This window comes from Dendrobates tinctorius, unplaced genomic scaffold, assembly GCF_039654945.1.
Source record: "Dendrobates tinctorius isolate UK_male_01 unplaced genomic scaffold, ASM3965494v1 ptg000086l, whole genome shotgun sequence".
NCBI classification, from domain to species: domain Eukaryota; kingdom Metazoa; phylum Chordata; class Amphibia; order Anura; family Dendrobatidae; genus Dendrobates; species Dendrobates tinctorius.
In genome coordinates this window covers 66,446,992-66,460,245 of record NW_027361754.1, presented here as the reverse complement: position 1 = coordinate 66,460,245, position 13,254 = coordinate 66,446,992, and the positions used below count along the sequence as shown (strand labels likewise).

Here is a 13,254-nt window from a genome sequence, read left to right as displayed (position 1 = left end):
CGACACCAAGGGGACACGGAATACGCCAGTCTAAAATTGATCATGGCAAGGATTTTTTTCTTGGCAGAGAAACATCTATTGTCCATCTCTGCAGTACATCTAAAAGGATCAGACCATGTCCAGGCAGAATTCCTCAGCAGGAAAGACATCCATCTGGGGGAGTGGTGCCTGGATCAAGCGGTCTTCCTGTCCCTGACTTGGAGATGGGGGAGTCCCAATGTAGATCTGTTTGTCAATGGCCAGAATGCAAAAGTGAAGACATTCTTTTCCCTCTGTCCTGCAAGTGGTACGCGAGGAATAGATGCCCCTTGCATCCTTGGAACTATAGCCTGTAATATGCATTCCCACCCATACCAATGCTGTTGAGAACACTGCAGAACATTCGAACAGATCAAGTCACCGCAATTTTAATCTCTCCCATGTGGCCAGGGAGAAGCTGGGACAGTGCCTTGCTGGACATGGCTCAGGAGGGTCCCTTGCTTCTCCCTCAGAAAATCAACCTCCTTCACCAGGGTCCTCTACTATATCGAAAGGTATGCAGATTGAACCTTGCAGCCTGGATACTGAAGCCAAAATTTTAAAAGCTAAAGGGCTCTTAGATAAAGTAATCCAAACCCTCCAGAAAAGTAGACAGCCAGTAACTAATGCCATCTATGGCAAAGTCTGGAAGAGATTCTCATCTTGGTGTTTCCCAAACACTCCTGATCCCTTCCATCCCAATATAGCGCAAATTTTAGACTTTCTGCAAAAGGGGTTGGTGCTAGGGCTTACACCCAGTATACTGAAGGTGCAAGTATCATCCCTTAGTGCTTTCTTTGATCTAGACTTAGCTGGCCACCGCTGGGTTAAACACTTTGACCTCTGCAGCTAGAATTAGTCCTAGGCTTCATAGTCCGTTCCCCCCTTGTGATTTGAATATAGTCCTTAGCTGCCTAACCCAAGATCCATTTGAACCTCTAACATCAATGAGCCTAATGAACCTGACCCTCAAAACCATCTTTTTAATTGCGATTACTACCGCCAGGCGCATAGGAGAATTGCAGGCCCTATCAGTATAGGAACCTTATTTAACTATCACTTCAGACAGGTATTATCCTTAGGTTAGATCCCTCCTTATGCCTAAGGGAGTCTCAGACTTTCACAGAGGTCAGGATATTGTGCTACCCTCATTCTGCCTAAATCATTCCAACATGAAGAAAGAAGTCTTTCACACCCTTGACGTCCACAGGGTGGTCCTCTTTTACCTCCAACAAACTGAAGACTGGAGGATTGATCAAAACCTATTCATTCAGTTCGCGGGACGAAATAAAGCCAAGAAGCTGGCAAAGAATACGATTGGTAACTGGATCAAGAAAGCTGTCTGGTGTATTCATTGCAGAATCTTTCTCCTCCTGCTTCACTGAAGGCTCATTCTACTCGTGCAGTTTCTACATCATGGGTAGAGAGAGGGAACGCATCTTCTGAGCAGATAAACAGAGCCGCCACCTGGTCGTCTGTCCACACGTTCACCATGCACTACAGACTAAATTTCAATAGGGATTTAACATTTGGCAGTTCTGCAGGCTGTGGTCCCTCCCTAAAGAAATTAGTTGTTGGTATTACTCTGATGTTGCTGTCGTGGAAGGTGACTGGAGAAAATAGAATGTCTTACCGGTAATTCGGTTTCTAGGAACCTTCCACGACAGCACTAATTTCCCTCCCTACCTGATATTTTATTGATGATTCCTACACTTTCTTGGTAATTATACATACTAATGTGTCCAGGAAAAACACTGGTGGTTATAGGAAGGGGAGGGGTATTTGACCTCTCTGTGTTTCCTGTCCCCCATTAGGGCGGGGAGACATCCTCAGATGTTGCTCTCGTGGAAGGTTCCTAGAAACTGAATTGCCGGTAAGACTAATTTTATTATTCACACTCAAGTCTGCTGTGCTGCAGCACGTCGTCATCACTCTGCATGAGGAGAGCAGACTGTTTGTCAATACATGCCTCAAGGTACTGTCACACTAAGCGATATCGCTAGCAATATCGCTATAACTTGTGACGTTATAGCGATATTGCTAGCGACATCGCTGTGTCTGATACTTACCTCCGACCGCTCCCCCGCTGGTTATCACTGATCGCGCGAGAATGTCCAGTACTGCTTCTCGTCGTCAGCTTCCTGCGGCGCTTCCTGTGGAGAGACTAGCGACGAGCGTGGAGCCGGGCGGGAGGACGCAGGATCGCCTAGTGTGACAGGTAAGTAGCGACCCCCGTCCCCAGCGATGTCGCTGGTGAGATCTGCCTGTGTGGCAGCTCACTAGCCACCACTTAGCGATGTACCAGCGATCCTGACCGCGTCATATCACTGGTCGGGATCGCTGGTACATCGCTAAGTGTGACAGTACCTTCACATTGAGCCTATTTTAACCAATTGTGGGGTTTGTTTTTCTTTTTTTCGTGCCCCCAGTGAAATCTATCTGATTAATGCACACTGTGACTTTAAAAATAATTAACTGTTTAGTTGCCAAATATGATCAAATTTGATCATTAATATCTCTGCAATAGCATGGCGAAATTAAAAAAAAAAAAAAAAAAGTTTTATTCTTCCCTGCAACCACTATACCATGTGTTCAGTTACACTTGAAAAATTTGGTGAAAGGTCCTCTTTATTAACTCTGACATGTGACGTACATGTATCCATCTCTGATAGTGGAATTTAACACGCTCTGGAAGGGGGCACGTCATTTCATGCTTCCCTTTTGGCAACCATGACGTGATCGTGGGGTGCGATGAGTTGCCATGACAACTGGAGGTCTGCTGAAGACTTCCGTGCCTCATGACAGTTTTCCTGCCAGAGCCAGCCTGTAGTTAGCATTCATAGGAGATCATGATTTTAGCAATACATAGCAGTGCTGTGTATAGCACAAGCAATCAGACAATCGCAGATTCAAGTCCCCTAATGGGACTATTAAATAGTAAAGTTAAAAACTTTAAACATAAAAGCACAAGTTCAAATCACCCATGTTTTGCATCATTAAACATAAAACAATTTTTTTAAAAATACATGTGTTGGTTGTTGCTGCATTTGTAAAAGTTCGATCTATCAAAATATAAAATCTGATCGGTAAGCGGCGTAAGAAGAAAAAATCAATATGACAATTACTTTTTTGGCCGTCACAACATTGCAATAAAATCCAATAAGAGGCGATTAAAACATTTGATTCAACCCAAAATGGTATCACTAAAATCGTCAGGTCAAGGAGCAATAAATAAGCCCTCCCCAGATCCCAAAAATTGAAAGTGTTACGGTTCTCGGGAAAACAGCGACACAAGCAAGAGTGTGTTTTGTGTAAAATAAATTCTCCAAAATTTTTTCCACCACCTCAAGAAGAAAATACTATACCTTTTTTTTTTTTTTTATATCTGCGTAATAGTACTGGCCTGGAGAATCCTATTCCCAGATCAATTTTACCACTTTGTGAGCATGGGAAATTTTAAAAGAAACTGCGCTTTTTTTTATATATTTTTTTTTTTTTTTGCAATTTCAACGTACTTGCTATTTTTTTCCCGCTTTCCAGTGCATCACATGATAAAATGAATGGTGTCACTAGAAAGTACAATTTGTCTGGCAAAAAGCAAGCCCTTGTACGGTTGCATGGACAGAAAAAATAATAGTTATGGCTTCTGGTGGAAGAATAGGAAGAAAAAACAAAGCAAAAAATTAGGAAAATCGCCTGGGGTGAAGGGGTTAAATGACCTATTAGAAAGGTAGGAGGAAAGGGCAAAAGGTTCCACATATTACAAATAGGTGAAGTCATGTCAGCTCAGTCTTGCAAATATGGGATAGTTAGTGGGTGCGGGTGCTCTTACTGTCTCCCTCTGAGAATGGATGCAGAGTCTTTCGGCATGCTCTAAGCCAGACCTGCACAACATGTGGTCTGCCAGAGATTTCCTTCCGACCCACAGAGAATCGGGAGACTCATCATGTATTCGCGTCTTTGAGACGCGGATATATTTGAAAACATGAGCGATTGGACGGGCCCGAGGAGCGCGCTTCAGTCCCCTCCGGATGTACAGCAGTATGATGTTGTCACTTTGCTGCTTTCACCGCAATATTCTGCGCAGGGGGTGGGGAAGGGTGTTACTGTGAGGGCATGTTATGGGGCTATTGGGGGAAATTGTGAAAAGAGGCACAGTATAACGAGGGGCAGTTTGTGTGTGCGTGCATATTATAGAGCAGGGCAGTGTGGGTTAATATTTTGGCGTTGGGCAGTATTGGGGGGATATTATATAGAGGAGCAGTGTTGGAGGAATATTTTGTGCAGGAAGCACAGTGAGGGTCAATTATTTATTCAGGGGCACAGCATTGGAGTTATCTTTATTTATGGGGCATTATAATAATACTTTTATTTTTAAGGGCACCGTGTCAGGAAGTACTGCTGAAGACCGGAGGAGAGGGAAGTCTGGAGAGATGAGTTCTGGGCGTGAAATCTCGCCATGGCGTCTATACTACACAGATGCAAAAGGGATGACTATTTCAATTAGAGAAGATGTCACCTATAAGGTACCTGGATGTAAATGTTTGTGATACTGCCTGCATCTCATCAGTACTGTGATTCCGTTATGGTCCGCAGTTTGATGATTGCTGATAACAACTACTCCCAGCATCTCCGTACCGTTGTTAAAAACTTGCTGGGATTTACAGGTTCATGTGATTGAAGTGTATATGGTGCTGTACTCTTGTACTGATGGTGGTGGTTCTGGTGCTACATTTATGTACTGACGGTGGTTCTGAATTCATGTACTGACATTGGTTCTGGTGCTGCATTCATATGCTGACTGTGGTTTTGGTGCAGCAGTCCTGTGCTGACGGTGGTTTTGGTGCAGCCGTCCTGTGCTGACGGTGGTTTTGGTGCAGCCGTCCTGTGCTGACTGTGGTTTTGGTGCCGCAGTCATGTGCTGACTGTGGTTTTGGTGCTGCAGTCATGAGCCGATGGTGGTTTTGGTGCAGCAGTCCTGTGCTGACTGTGGTTTTGGTGCAGCAGTCATGTGCTGACTGTGGTTTTGGTGCTGCAGTCATGAGCCGATGGTGGTTTTGGTGCAGCAGTCCTGTGCTGACGGTGGTTCTGGTGCTGCATTCATATGCTGACTGTGGTTTTGGTGCAGCAGTCCTGTGCTGACTGTGGTTCTGGTGCTGCATTCATATGCTGACTGTGGTTTTGGTGCAGCAGTCCTGTGCTGACCGTGGTTTTGGTGCAGCAGTCCTGTGCTGACGGTGGTTCTGGCACTGCAGTCATGAGCTGACGGTGGTTCTGGCACTGCAGTCATGAGCTGACGGTGGTTCTGGCACTGCAGTCATGAGCTGACGGTGGTTCTGGCGCTACAGTCATGTGCAGACTGTCATTATACCTCTGCATTCATTTACCCACACTTGTTCTGATCTTGTACACCTCTAGCAATCCGTAACGTGCTTCATGGCTATGCTAACACACTGACAAAAGCCCTCAAAAGCCAACTCAAAAATGCCAAACTTGGTTCTGGTGATGTAATAATATACTGATGGTGGTTCTGGTCATGTGTTTATGCAAGTAACCCTTTGCATTTTTTTGCGGACATTGGGATTAGTACGGTATGACAATGTGGCTCTTAGCCCTAAAGATGTTGTGCACCCCTTCTCTAGGCCTAAGGGATAAGTATGGTAGACTTATTCATTGTATTGTACGATGTGTGGATTAGAGTGCTCTATGACTGTTCAAACTGCTTCTATCTAAATCAAAGTACTAGTTAGTTTTACTATGGAAATGTTTAAGAAATTTTCAAAAACAAATATTTCTCAGTGCTTGTTTTACTAGCGTTCCTTTTTTTTTTTTTTTTTTTAGCTTTCCCTATTGGTGCAGCCATTGTTTTATTTCTCATTTTTGCATTGGTGCTGTCTGACAGCCAGACACCCTCATACATAATGCATGCTTTTTCTCTACTAAAGATTGATGCTCCCTCTTGTGGTCAGAATCAATATCTCCACCAGACTGCTATTCTTCAAGGTTTTGAAAGATGCATCTATCGCAGCTTTAAACATCAAAAAGACGCCCACACGGCTTTTAAATGAATCCGAAACATCTAAGGGGCTAGATTAACCGTTTTATGTAAAACTGACCTAGTTTTTTTTTTTTTTTTCTTTCCAAACCATCCCAGAGCTGCAGAAATCCATTGGGACACCGAACGATTGGCGTGTGGCATCCTCTTGATCTAGTACTGAGACTAGCGTACGATGCCGACATGACTGAATACAGGGTTAAAATTGTCGCTGGTGTGAAATCACAGCAAAGATTGATAGAAGTGGAGCCACGGGGCTCTGGGAGATGTGTAATGTGTTTTAAGGTTTTATTGAACAAGTGAACAAAGTGGTTGTTCAGTTTATGTGAAGTCTTAAGTTGGATTATTATTTTATGTGTCTTGGCATTTAACGGTCATATTGGATGTTGGATGCTAGGAGGAGGAGGACTGCAGGAGCTTGTAGTGCGACGTAGGGTGAAATAATGGCGTAGAGCAAAATGCAATTTGTGGCCATACAACAGGGGACCCGATAACTGATGATAAAAAAAAAATTAATATATGCAGCCAGGTTAGCTAGCACAAGACCAGTATGCCCTCCATATACCTATGCATATGGAAACAAGTTGCCACGTTATTGCTGTTTGCAGCCACCACTGTGCGGAGCTGAGAAAAGGCATACTGTTTCTACATTGAAATTCATTATAAACCCGTATGCATCAAGCTACTAAGCTCCTCTAGTGGTGGCTGCAAAAAAGAATTCTCCGTTCAATATCCAAAATTATTAAAAGCCCCTGTTCCAAACGCGTTTGAACAACGAGGTGATCCATTCAATATATATGAGACTACTGGAGATAGAATACTGTTCTCAGCCACTGCTCATGTGTAACCATCACTGCCTTCACACTGAGGGACACACTGCCCCGTTCCTGTAATCAGTGGGTCGCCTGGTGGTTATTCATGTTATTATTATTTTTTTTTTTTTTTTATAATCCTGTAGATAGGGGATAAATGTGTTGTGGTTTTGGTTTTTTTTTGTGGGCCAGGCCTTTTAGGCAAAGAATGCCAGATGCTTAAGACCACTCTTTAAAACTGGATAAGTGGGGGTCCCAATGTTTGCCTCTAACAATGGCCATATGGAAACTGTACGGAGTGGAACCCTACTGTTTAATGGCTGCTCCCCAGTATTGCAGATCAGCGCCTATTCATTTGCAAATATGTCCCATTCCTGACCACCATATTGTCTACTGCAGGGGGAGGGCAAGCATGTATATGTCCAAATTTACAAAAGGTAATAATTTGGAATGCTAGCCCGCAGCCATCCCTTTACCGTCACAAAATATACCTGGCCCATTACAACTCTGTTACTGACTGTGACGAGCTGAATGCCGCTGCGGATCTTTGTGCAGCTAAGTCAATTAATCTTAAATGGGGTATTAAGCCTAATCTTGTTATTTAAGAGGAACGCGGGCAGGATTGACTGCTCCAGTAATCTGCTTAATTTGTGGTCAAACATTATCAATAAACAATCTGCATTAATTGACTGTTACAGTGAACCAGACACAGAAGATTGTTTGAAACGCAGATGTCTATCACATCCAAATACAGCCCACATGGCCGTCATGGGTCAGTGATGGGGTGGGAATCGGCTCATCCATTCCATAGGAGACAATTGCTTTTTTTTTTTTTTTTTTGATTGCATGGCATGTCTTGGTGCCCTCCTCAAGCAGAATCCTTACTCTACAGTCCAAAGTATGGAAGACATGGAGAAAGTAAAATTGGACACATTTTGGGCTTTACATATTGGTAGCTTTTTCTTGTTTAAAACTGGAAGAAAGTTTTTTTTTTTTTTCCCCACTTTCTAATTTTTTTCCAAAATAACTTTTGGTTCTTTTGAAGACGTGCAGCTCTTGCATTCTACATACGTCTTTAATTGGCCATTATTGGGCTGTCTGGAGTATTGTGGCTACTTCTTAAATGTTTGTGGCCTAGTCCAAGTTCCTGCTCAGTGCCTGGACAGCTGTGATATTGGCAGGTAGAGTTGTTTCCGTTCATTTATGACCAGTAGGAGAACCACCTTATGGATCGGGGAGTTACTTCTGAAGTATTCACACTGCGTGAATTTGAGGTTATTCCATATCCATTTTGTGGGTGTTGCATCTTAAGCAAATCTTATATTTTCTACCTCTACTGTACGTGGGCATTTGAACTAGATTGTTGATTACATTTCCAGACATGATCAGGGTCTCAGACACATTATCGTACCTGGCCATATGGTCCCTCTTTCTAATAGTGTCGGTGAAGACCATTTAGAGAAGAGCTGGACTGAAACTGTCACTCTTTCTTAAGATGTGATCAGGCAGGAAAACAGAAATGACACAAATATTTCACCAAAATGTGCAGGATAATGGCTAGATCAGAGTTTTACAGCCCCACTGGGGGCAATTAAGGAGCCTCTCGCCACACGGAACCCTTTAATTTTATATAAGCTATAAACACTATGTCAAGACAAATGAGACAGTGTAAATATTGTGTCTAAGTAACATTCCCCCATAGAAAGTGTCTTGATAAATATCCCAGTGGGAACGCAACGTTGCTCCATTTTTTTCCTTAAACACTTTGCTCAAATAAAATTGTCCCCGATGGTCTGTTCTAATTTGCACTTTGGAGTCAGTGACTGGTGTAATGAAATGCTGCCGCATTCCCACAGAGAAGCAGCTGCTTTCAGTAAAGAGAGAATCCTGTATTTATTTTTGACATATTGTATTATTTGTGGCTTCTGTCAGATAAAAGCTGAGAGAATGTAGTATATACCAATTCTAAACTACCCTCAGAGATGTTTGTTTGTATGGACAGGACCACAATGACAGATCATAGATGGGTGTTTAAGATTTCTCCCCTCCCAATCCCCAAACCACTACCTGTGCTACAATGACTCCCCGTCCCCCTACACATAGTCTCATGGTCATTACTGATGTACTAAGTGTTTGAATTAGAGTTCATAACTCTCACTTTGTATTTCCTGTTTCCCCTGCTTTTTATTTTTTCCCTTCCCCTAATTAACTCTGGACTCCTATCCATCCTTGTTTTCACATTTTGACTAGGAACTTCTATCATTCCTTCCTCAACTGGGAATTTCCATTCATCTATTCTGCGGTCTTTAACTGGGAATAGCTATCGTTTCAAACTTCCTTTCTTCTATATTTGTGAACCCCCAGCTTTCCTTCCATCCTCAACTGGGACAGATCATCCATACATGCTTCCTTCTTTGCCTCCCCAACAGTGTACCTCAGTTTATTCCTCCATCCTTCACTCTTCAGCAGGGAACATCTATCCATCCTTCCCACCTTTGCTGGAAATCAGTTGGAAGCCTTCATTCATATTTCTATACTCAACTGGAAACCCCCATCCCTTTTTCTTTCTGTACTTTCCTACTCTGCTTGAAACCTCCATCCACTCTTCCATCTCTCGTCAGCTGGAAACCTCCATCAGTTATTCCATTTCTCCTCAGCTGGAAACCTCCATCAGTTATTCCATTTCTCCTCAGCTGGAAACCTCCATCAGTTATTCCATCTCTCCTCAGATGGAAACCTCCATCCATTTTTCCATCTCTCCTCAGCTGGAAACCTCCATCAGTTATTCCATCTCTCCTCAGATGAAAACCTCCATCCATTTTTCCATCTCTCCTCAGCCGGAAACGTCCATCCATTTTTCCATCTCTCCTCAGCTGGAAACCTACATCCATTCTTCCAGCACTGCTCAGCTGGAAACCTACTTCCATTCTTCCAGCACTCCTCAGCTGGAAGCCTACATCCATTCTTCCAGCACTCCTCAGCTGGAAACCTACATCCATTCTTCCAGCACTCCTCAGCTGGAAACCTACATCCATTCTTCCAGCACTCCTCAGCTGGAAACCTACATCCATTCTTCCAGCGCTCCTCAGCTGGAAACCTTCATCTGCTCTTCCATCTCTCCTCAGCTGGAAACCGCCATCCGTTATTCCATTTCTCCTCTGCTGGAAACCTTCATCCATTTTCCATCTCTCCTCAGCTGGAAATCTTCCATCTCTCCTTAGTTGGAAACCTTCATCCATTGTTTCAGCTCTCTTCAACTGGAAACCTCCATCCATTCTTCCATCTCTCCTCAGCTGGAAACCTCCATACATTTTTTCCATTTCTCCTTAGCAGGAAACCTCCATCCATTCTTCCATATTTGCTCATCTAGAAACCTTCAACCATCTTTACATCTATCCTTACTTGGAAAGCTCCATCCATGTTTTTCATCTTTCCTCAGCTAGAAAGTTCCATATATCTTCCATACTCTCCTTTTCTCCTCAACTAGTAACCTTTATCCCTTGTTCTTCCCCACCTTTCCTCTTCATCTTTGAATCCTCTATCCATTTTTCTTTTCTTCTACACCACCTCAGCTGGAAAGTGTCACTCATAGTTTCCTTCCTTCTCTACCCAGATGGAAACCTTCATAATTCCTTCTTTTGTTACCTCTTCATTTCTGAATATCCTCAGTAGCTACTCTCCATTCATATCCATAAAACATAACATTGTGGGGAAAAAAAAATGTATGTAAGAACTTCTAGTCCTCTTATCAAACTGGTTGGTTATTTTTTAATAGGCTGTAAATAACCAGTGACCAACAAAGGATGAACGTCTTTAGATATAAACCATAAATCACCTGCTGTAGGATTACCCTCTCTTTGGATGACAAATGCTCTGTTTCATAGATATATTTGCATCCATTATTAGTTGAACTGTATTTTGTTTTTTAATTTTCACTTAGTGTCAAATTTATCAGAGTTTGTGTACCCACAATTTACCATCTTTTCAGTTATCCATTAAAAGGTATCAACCACTGAGGACTCTCAATTCTGAATATTTTTTTCAAAGTTTGTGGAAACTGAAATAGAATGAAATCTTCCTTGACCTTCAGGAGGATTGAGAAAGCAACCATAAAGCTTGTCTTTGGCAGCTGAGAATGCAGAAGGCCTTTTGGGACTTTGTGGTTCATTTAGAACAGCTGGAAAATATGAAATTCCCCAAATTCTTAGTAAACCAAAGACACATAGTTAGGCCGCTGTGCTTCTCCTTTTTAATTTCACCTTCTAGTGGCACAAATGCATAATTGCGGCTACATGTGGTTTTTAAAACTCAATAGCTGCAAATCATTACACGTTTAAAATAAACTACACTAACAAGTGGTAATTTTATCATGTAGATTTCACGGGAAATAACGTACCTTACCTAGCCTTTAATTATTTTTATTTTAGGTCATTTTGATATATTGGCTAGCAAATACCAAGCCCAGTATCACTGGGGTCATGCACATTAGACTTCAGAAGCAGACCATATCTTGTAGAACTTTGGTGCATGGTGAGGATCAGAGAATTGGCCTTGTATGTCGAACATTTGATAGCAATCTCATGGTGTGAGTGCTTTAAACCATTGACCTTCTGTCCTAGAAACAGCAAAATGTATGTATATGTATGTATGTGTATATATATATATATATATATATATATATATATATATATATATATATATATATAGTAATGTGCCTACGAAATTGTCTTCATGGTGAAAATATATGGTCGATAAACTGACACATTGTTAGGCGGATGTTAGGGTTAGGAATGGTAGATGTAAATTAGAAGCAAGAACACTTATCCATATTTTCTGCCATCCCCTTTGGCAATTGTCCTAATGTCAGCGTAATATATATACAGTGTTTCCCCGAAAATAAGATTTACCCCAAAATAAGCCCTAGAATGATTTTACAGGATTTTGAGTCAGGACCGGCATTTGGGGGTAGAGGGACGGTGGGCAAACTGGTCAATTGCCCAGGGCTCCAGCATTTCTATTCTGAAGTTAAAACTGCTTAAGGACCTTTGGTGACATCACGTCCTTCAACTGTAGGAGTCTAGAATGACTAAAGAGGAGACTGGCTGGTATGCAGGGCCAGCATTATGGTAAAAGGGGGATCAAACTGGCAATTTTGCAAGGCCACAACTCTTAATGGGTCTCAGCATCTCTATTCTGAGGTTAAGTTCTTAAGGACCTTTGGTGACGTCATGTTACCATGATGTCCTCAAGTGTCCTTTTAACTGCATAAGTGAAGAGGAGGCAGGCTGGTATGTGCAGTGTGTGTAGACATCCCTTGAAAATAATCTCTAACCCTTCTTTCGGAGCTGAAAATGTAAGACCCTGTGTTATTTTCGGAGAAACATGGTAACTGTAAGATCTAGATCATCAAGCTTTGTGTACTGATTTTTATTGCGTGAACATAAGTAATTCTAAGATCACATATTTAGCTTTAGCTTAGAATTAAGTGCTATGGAAGTCCATCTTGGCCAGCCTTAGGTTGCCTATTCTTGACCATAGAGTTAGCTTTGTCCACCACAGCCAATTGCTTGGTCCTCTATGCTTTTATTTTAGTCAGGTAAGTAATGCTTTAAAAAAAAGTAAATTGACATGATATATAGTACAGCTTAATCGCATTCAACACCCCTTTCCTCCAAGACCACCAGGAAAGTTTTCTTTATGTGCCGTCTTTGTTCATTTTATTTTTTTTCTTCTGTGTGTTTTAAATTTTTTTTTTTTTTTTTTTTTTTTTTTTTTTTGTGCCAGGGCATGACTATCGGCTATTTTCTCTTGTTTGTAGGCCAAGCAGTCTCTCTCAACCCTCACAAAAGATGTCCCGAAGCGCCATTCACTGGCCATGCCAGGTGAAACGGTCTTAAATGGAAACCAGGAGTGGGTAATGCACGCGGACCTCCCACTTACTGCAGCCATCCGTCAGAGCCAGCAAACGCTGTACCACGGGCACCCGCAGCATACTGCCGATCGGCAAGGTTTGTTTTCAAGTATTGATCTTGTGTAGTCAAGGGAGTTATTGGGTAGATCGATCACACCCTGCACATTCCTGCAGAGTATAAACTATGTGGTTAAGTATCCTCTGCTTTATTAGGTGCATATGTTATTAGCAGAAAAGCTGCCAGGTTCCTAGAGCAGCTCTCCAGTGCATATTTGCTCTGCTTATTTCTTTTTACATATTAATGTTTGTGCAATAAAGGCATTTTTTTGTTATTTATATAATACTAGATGGAGGCCAAATGCTATCTTATCGGAAGGGCAATAATGTCACGATGAGGGCAGGCTTTGCAGTGTTGAGAATCTCTCCCCCATGTGTTCAACCACCTATCCACTCTCTCT

At 42.2% G+C, this 13,254-nt stretch overlaps 1 protein-coding gene across 8 annotated transcripts in view; it reads left to right on the top strand.

Annotated features, from left to right (window-relative positions):
* Positions 1-13,254, top strand: part of KAZN (kazrin, periplakin interacting protein) — a 901,428-nt gene that overhangs the window by 880,910 nt on the left and 7,264 nt on the right. For 6 of the 8 annotated variants that reach the window (XM_073585543.1, XM_073585542.1, XM_073585548.1 and 3 more), the window contains 2 exons: positions 4,398-4,544; positions 12,704-12,893. In XM_073585543.1, the coding sequence (XP_073441644.1) occupies positions 4,398-4,544; positions 12,704-12,893 (337 nt within the window). The remainder of the gene's footprint in view (positions 1-4,397; positions 4,545-12,703; positions 12,894-13,254) is intronic. The other 2 variants (XM_073585547.1, XM_073585544.1) reach the window with 1 other exon arrangement.